The sequence below is a fragment of the Chelonoidis abingdonii genome, chromosome 4 (assembly GCF_003597395.2).
Source record: "Chelonoidis abingdonii isolate Lonesome George chromosome 4, CheloAbing_2.0, whole genome shotgun sequence".
In the NCBI taxonomy this organism is placed as follows: Eukaryota; Metazoa; Chordata; order Testudines; family Testudinidae; genus Chelonoidis; species Chelonoidis abingdonii.
The window spans coordinates 24,531,570-24,539,220 of record NC_133772.1 but is presented as its reverse complement, the minus strand read 5'-3'; the positions used below and the strand labels follow the sequence as shown (position 1 = coordinate 24,539,220).

General features: G+C 44.8%; 1 protein-coding gene and 1 long non-coding RNA gene across 2 annotated transcripts in view; both read left to right on the top strand.

Moving 5' to 3' along the window:
• Positions 1–2,268: 2,268 nt before the first annotated feature.
• LOC142046734 (uncharacterized) lies at positions 2,269–6,026 on the top strand. The gene is made up of 3 exons (XR_012655719.1): positions 2,269–2,415; positions 5,300–5,924; positions 6,011–6,026. It is a non-coding gene; the product is annotated as an uncharacterized LOC142046734 (long non-coding RNA).
• Positions 6,027–7,135: 1,109 nt separating this feature from the next.
• UBE2T (ubiquitin conjugating enzyme E2 T) overlaps positions 7,136–7,651 on the top strand; it is a 19,288-nt gene continuing 18,772 nt past the window's right edge. Inside the window, exon 1 of the mRNA XM_032791900.1 lies at positions 7,136–7,145. Within this exon, the coding sequence (XP_032647791.1) occupies positions 7,136–7,145 (10 nt within the window). The remainder of the gene's footprint in view (positions 7,146–7,651) is intronic.

Sequence of the window (7,651 nt, the reverse complement as noted above, 5' to 3'; positions counted from 1 at the left end):
CAATCCCCACGCTACCTGCCCCCTTACCATGCCACTCAGAGCAGCAGGACTGGCTTATTGGAAGGAGCGGTGGGTCAGAGTGCTCCCTGCACGCCGGCGTGGCTGCAGGGGAGGGGGGACGGCAGGGAAGGGGCTGGAGGTTAGCTAGTTTATCCATCTATGTCTTAGAGCCATTGTTAGAGGTTCTTCACAGATTCAAATGGGTGTTATGTAGGCCAGGGTTTGTCTACACATGAAAATTAATCTGGAATAAAATGGAGTATGAATTAAAAGAGGATTATCTATTCCCAATTAACTCACATGTGGACAGTCTTATTCTGGAATAAGCATGTTTTATTCCAAATTATCTTAATCCACTGCATTAAACTAATTGAGAACAAGAACTCTTAGTGCAGAGTAAGAGCATCTGCACAAGGAACTATTTAGAAATAGTTATTTGGGAATAGCTATTATGGCATAACTCCAACGTAGGCAAGCCCTTACACATAGATCATGTTTTGAGATTATTTTCCCAAATGTAAGAGCTAGAAATTTAATTTTTAAAACAAAAGCTGATTTTCTGGAGCATGGTTCAGTGGCAACGACTGAAGCTGATATTGCAGAATCACAGAATACGTGGAGCTTTGTTTATATGTTTTGTAAAATACCATGATCATGTAAGGTGCTGTCTAAATAATAAGGCAATGGGTTAAATAAATGTTTGTTTGTCTGTATTAGGGGCATTTTGTAGGCTGCAGCCTCTCTTTGTCCAGAGACAGTTCAGGAATTCAATCGTTAATTGAAATTGTACCTGAATTTTTAAGGAATCAGTTTACAAAGGAACCACAAAGCCCAGGTTGAGGCCTCTGGAGTCTGGTACAAGCATTTACTAGGCTGAGACTTACAAATATCCAGAGATGGGGATAATATGAAAGCATTTTTCTTTAATGGATTTCTTTGGTGTCTGATAAGCAAGGGCGCCAGATAGCTGAACTTGGTCTATTGTTGCCATCATGTAAAGAGAGACTAAAGCCCCATCTTCCTCCAGTTATAACTCAGTCACCACGTATTTATGGGATGACCAGGTTACATCAGGTTATAAATCTGTAGCCCAGATGCTACTAGGAGAGAGTGATATATTATTATTTGTATTGCAGTAGGGCCTAGGAGCCCCAATCAGAGACCAGGACCCCACAGTATAAACATAGAACAAAAAGTCAGTCCCTGCCCCACAGAGTTTATAGTCTAAGTAGCTGTGCAGCCAAGGCCTTTGTGGGGAGGAGAGAGGAAGCAAGGATTCATCCACACAGTTCTTAAAGTGGTCTGAATAAAGTTTGTGGAGATCTAACATAATCTAGGAGCAACAGGTTTGGAAAGACAATGCTTGACATGCACCCCTCAGCAACCCAGCCTGATTTAAAACCTTATTTTTGCTGGGTCTATGACCCCTTGTAACCTGTCCTGGCACAAACTGACCTTACACATTGACCACAGCCAGCTACTGTACAGTGTGACTAACCCTGAGCATGCAAAAAATCACGAGTAAGGCCCCCAAATCATGAGATTTAAATAGATATATAAAGGTCTCTTTTCCTTCACCTTCTCATTTACAAGCCTTTGGGGTGACACAACTCTCGCTTCACAACAGCACCAGGTGTTTCTCCACCACCCTGAGTGGCTGCAAACCAGGCTGGAGATCCTCAGGCAAGCCCCTGACCCTAGCAGCTGGGGTGAGACCTCCCCCCTTCCATGAGTGTGTGTGTGCGTGCAAATGTGTGAAATTCTCACACAATCCTATGACTGCAGCAGCTGGGGCAGAAGCTCCCCTTCCCCCAGCAAGGCCTGTGTGCTGTCACATGCGTGTGAGTGCTGGTAACAGGTGACATTCTCAGGCAATCCCCTGACTCCAGCAGCTGGGTCCAAACCCCCCATATAGGGATGTGTATGTACGTGTAAACCCAGCCCACCCCATGCACCCCAGGGGTCAGAACCCCCCTCCCAGTGTGGACTGGGCTCAAGCACCATCCAACCCCAGGGCCCTGCCTGAGAGACGCAGGGCAACGAAGACACCAACGACCTCCCTCACTCCACCCCCTACTTCTCTGTGAGGCCCCCTATGAGGAGCGAGCCCGCGAGGAGGAGTGGGCGGGGCCCCGTGACGGCTCCTCCAATCCCACACCGCGTCTCCTCCCCGCTCCGAAGGTTTGAATCCCCAGGCGGTGCCTTTGGGTCCCCCCCGGCCAATCAGCCCAGCACTCCCCGCAGATCGGCATCTCTGCAGAGCGACTCAGAGTGGGTCCTGCTGGTTGCTAGGCGCCGCGGGAAGTCCCGCCCTTGGGTGTGGGGAGGCGGGGCCGCCAGTCCCGTCCCGTGTTGCTTCTCGCGCCCGCGCTGTTCGGTTGGCTGCGGCGGTGTCCCGAGGCCGAGGCTGTGCGGGTGAGTGGGGGCGGGGCGGGGCGCTTGGTCACACGCGCGGGGAGCCCGGGGCCGCCTCAGCATGGCAGCCGGGGCGGTTATGGCGGAGGGGGGCAGGTAGCTCCCGTGGGGGGTGACCAGGGCCCTGGAGCCGGGTGGGGGGAAGGTGGCCCCCGTGGGAGGTGACCCTGATCCGTGGGGCAGTTAGTCCCAATGGGGGGTGACTCTGACCCTGGGAGTGGGTTGGTCATAGGGGGCAGTTAGCCCTCCTGGGGAGGGGGACCCTGACTCTGGGGTAATGGGGGGCAGTTAGTCCTCCTGGGGGGGTGACCCTGCCTCTGCGGGAATGGGGGGCAGTTAGTTCCTTCCTGGGGCGGTGACCCTGCCTCTGCTGGAATGGGGGGCAGTATAGCCCTCCTTCGGCGGGTGACCCTGACTCTGGGGTGATGGCGGGCAGTTAGCCCTCCTGGGGGGGTGACCCTGGACCCTGGAGTAATTGGGGTGCAGTTAGTCCTTCCTGGGGATGGTGACCCTGACCCTGGGGAATGGGGCAGTTAGCCCTCCTGGGGGGCAACCTGACTCTGCTGGGAATGGGGGGAACAGTAGCCCTCCTGGGCGGGCGACCCTGCACTCTGCGGGAATGGCTGGGGCAATTAGACCTATGGAGGGTGACCCTGACTCTGGGGGGGAGGGCTGGATTGGGGGCAGGTGGCCTCCATGGGGGAGTGATCCTGACCCTGTGACTGGGGTGATCACAGACAGGCAGGTGGCCCCCCTGGGGTGTGTGTGATGCTGACTCGGGGGGTGGGTTGATCATGTAGGGATGGGGGGAAGTTAGTTCCCATGGGGAGTGACCCTGATTCTTGGGGCAGGTTGGTTATAGTGGGGGAATGGGAACAGTTATTCACTATGGGGAATGTCCTCGAACAAGGATTTCCCTACTTTCCTCCAGCCAGTCGTTTTCCAGCTGGATCTAGTTTTTTAAATTTTCTAGTTCAAAGAAAAATTCATTTTGTTGTTTGGAAATTTGAATTGAAGTTGAAACATTAACGCACACTTTAAAAGCATATGTATGATAAAATACTTGTTCTTGAAAATGCATAATAGGTTTGAAACGTATGAACAAAGACTAGCTGTCTCCTGCAGCTGTTTGTTATGACAGTGCTGGCTCATTCATTTCAGACAGGTTAGCTGACCTAATAATTTCAAATTATGATTTATAAACAACAGTAAATCATCATAAACTCAAATGCTGATGTTTATTGGTGTTTTATGATGTTTAAAATGTGAGGCCAAGAGTTAGCACCAAATTGCTTTGCTGACAAAAATGTATGAAACTTGCTTACAGTAACTGGGCAGCCACAGTAAGCTTAACTCTTTCATTGAAACTTCATGAAAGTTTATGCATATATATACAGAAGGAATTAATATAATTTTTTGTTCTTGGGATGACTAGATTAGTGTGTTTAGTGACTTTGCTCTAGAATGCTAGATTTGTGACTGAGAAACTTATAGAAATATGTTTCCTATTAGGCAAGGTTTTTTAAAATGCCTTATTTGCCAAGGTCGTTATCTCGCATTGTCGCGATCTAGAGAGGTCATTATCTTGGGGAGTTTCTGAACTAAACACTTATAGTAATTCTTCATAAGTAAATTTAAATTAAATACATTAAAAAAATTGATATATATTTTGCTTTAGAAATCTAAAACTGTTCTGTGTTTGGTGTAATTTGCATTGTCTTTTGTTAAATTTGCATTATCCTAACAAAACATTTAATTTATTAATTATGACAGTCTGTACGCTTATGTTCACCCTTTTTACAAGGCTAGGATAAATTTTGTACAAAGTATGCCTTGTGAGGTATCATTGGAAAACTCATAATCTGTCAAACTTTATTGTCCTGGTAAAATGTGTAGCAACATTGTATGTGAAGTTACAGAATTCTACTTTATAAGGCATGTTCCAAGTCTGGGGAATCAGCTTCAAACTGGTTCCCCAGAGACAAAAGACTAGCCAACACTTCATCCAGGTGTCAACAAAATCAAATGGACTATCACCTGGTTAATTGGCCAGTCTTTGGAAGGAAGAAAGATGTGAGTGAGAACTTGACATATTGACAGCAAAACAGCTGGAAGTTTCTGGCCTCCAGTCTCCTGTCACCTGAACCCTAGATGGAGATGATCTTCAAAGGGAAAAGAGAACTATAAGAAATGAGGACAGAAGCTCCAAAGCACTCCTTTCTCTTTGCTCACAGCATCAGAAACGCCTGAAGGACCACTGAACTGGGGAGGGAGCTTGGCAGAAAAAGGATTCTAGCCAGCGAGACTGCAAAAGCATGTGGCGAGAAAGACATTATACTTTGAATTCACTTAGCCTGTTAAGTAAATTATTAGTTGCATTTTGCCTTTTATTTTTTTGTAACCAATTTTGACTTTTATGCCTTATTACTTGTAATCACTTACAATCTTCCTTTCTGTGGTTAATAAACTTGTTTTATTGATTTATCTAAGCCAGTGTGTTTGGATTGAAATGTTTGAGAATCTCCACCTGAGATAACAGGGTTTGTGCATATCACTTTCTGTTTATGAAATGATGGATTTTATATGAGGTTGCATTATCCAGTAGGGTGCTAGACAGTACAAGATGCATACTTCTGGGGGAAAGTCTGGGACTGGAGAGTTTGCTGGTGTTCTGCAGTGTAATTCATGAGTGACTGACTATAGCACTCATACTGTGTAGCTGGGAGCAAGTTACATGCTGGAGGCTGTGTGTGAACAGACCAGGAGTGGTAGTTCTCACAAGGAAGCAGTGTAAAAGACACCTCAGGTTCAAAAACTAAGGGGAAATAGCTGTTCAACAGTCCAGATTGTACCCTGGGTAATGTCACATTCTTATATGTTGCAGGTCAAAGTGAAAATGAAAAGACAAAAAACAATTCCATTTTTCCACTCAAAGGCCTCAAAAACCAGCCAAGATGAAGAACACACCAAGAATCAGGAATATATCAACATGTCATCTGAAGGTTTAAGTGGCGTATCTACGTCTGAACAGTCAGAAGCACAAATACAACTACCTACTGAGGAAACAGTGATTCCACAACCTGAAGGCAGTTCCCGATGTTTGTCGGTCAAGCTTTTTCTATTTATTGAAGTTACAAAAGATGGTGCACCTCTTGCAAAAAAGCTCACAAAGAAGGAAAGCTTCCCACTGCTACAATTGGTAATACTGGAGGAGCCTAGTTTGCCAGACCTATCAGCAAAGCTAATGCTGATAAGCTACATGAAAAGACTGCAAAACACTAAGCCTCTGTACTGCATCAACATGCAGAAAGCCTTATAAGCTAGTTACTGTCAAAACCAAGTCTAGAAGTACTTAATGACGCCATTAAGAATGCTGAATACACACAGTTTGTGGGAACAAACATGGCAGTCGCATCATACTTTCTATTTAAGCAAGAGATACCACACACTACAAACTGGAGGTCAATGTTAAGTGCATTGTCACTTGTTAACCCTGAAATTAGATACTAGTTCTGAACAAGACCGGCAAATGCTCTCTATCTTTCTGCAAGAAATTCACGTAAGTGGTTAGAAGCGTGCGGTGCAACAGTGAAAGACAGCAGTTGAAAAAGTGAAGAATTCTCTTACCACATTCAAAAATTTTTCATATGTGGCTCATGAATGCACTGATGCAAGTGGGTGTCGGGTATTAAATCATTGTGTACGTTATCTTGATGTCAGTGGTAAGTCAGTAGATGCATTTCTAGATGTTCAGGTTATAGAAGACACATTGGCTGCATCTATGACAGCCCACATTTTAGAAGAGTTAAATGTTTGTAAATTGGACCCCAAACAGATGGCTGCTTGTGCATTTGATGGAGCAGTAAACTTCACTGGAAGACATGGTGGAGTACAAGATTTGCTCAGAGAAAAGTGTAACCCTAATCTTTCCTATGCACACTGCAAAGGCTATCTACTCCAGCTAGCACTAGTACGAGCTGCAGAATCTTCAAAAGACATTAAAAAAGCCATAATTGTAATGTCTTCATTATACTCTTTTTTTCAGCAAGAGTCCAAAAAGACTAAATGTATTGGAAGAAATAGAAGATGCTCTGGGACTGAAGTTCAAATTAGTCCAAGAGAAAACCCACTGGCTTTCCCATGAGCAATCCTTGGCTGTTGTCTTAAAATTACTGCAACTTTTATTACTGGCTTTTGAAAGTATCTACCAAGAGTGGACTGATCTAAGTAGTGAGGCTAGTGCACTACTTTTGCTACTATGTTCAGAGAAAACAATTGCTATTGTCTCTCTTGTAAGTCTATTGTTGAAACCACTTGGGTCATTAAACAATGCCGTCTAGGCATCTGCTACAACAGTAGTAGATCTTTGTCCAGCAATAGAAGCTACAGTTGGATCAATCAGAGAAATATCTATTGAAAACTTACTGGAAGAAGCAAAGATTTCAATCCAGAAGTTAACTAATGAAGGACTAATGACTCTTCCTTAAGTGAAGAGGACAAGAAGTGTTTGTTAAGCCAGCTGAAAAAGTACATTGACTTGATTCTTACAAATCTACAACAGCGACTTCTGGATTCTACTGAACCTTTGTGTAGCTTTTACAGATGTCTATCTTATAAAACACTGGCAATTGAGTGGAGTGAGGCACTGCCAGCAATGGGGCTGCCATGTGATCAGGACAGAATAGAGAATTTGAATGCACAGCAGAATGTCATGCCACGAATGAATGAAGGTTTGACTGCAGCTTCTTTTTTATCATCGTTAGTGGCTGAACCTGACCTTTGTGCTATATTTCCTGGGATGAAAGAAGTGGGAATTCATCTCTTGCTACTCCCAGTCACAGGAGCTACAGTTAGTGTTCTTTTTCATCATTGAACAGGATTTTGTGTTCTGAAAAAAGTCGCTTTCTACCTGAACTAATGAGCATATCATGAACATATAATGAACTAATGAGCATATCAACTGAAGGACTGGGAGTATCGGACACATGAGAAGCCACCAAAGATGAACACACTGCATTAGAGAAGTTCATTGACAGAACTGGGCAAAATTACAAGAAACCAAGAAAGATGTAGCCGTAGTGCTTCACAGAAGGCTTGAATAGCCAACTTCATTTGTGTGATTTTTAAAATGAGTTAAATCTAATAAAATGCTTGTGGAACATTTTTCAGTTTTTACTATGGTGCCATGCAGCCCACCTTTGCCCTCATGGTCTTGCCCCATGGTCTCACCGCTCCC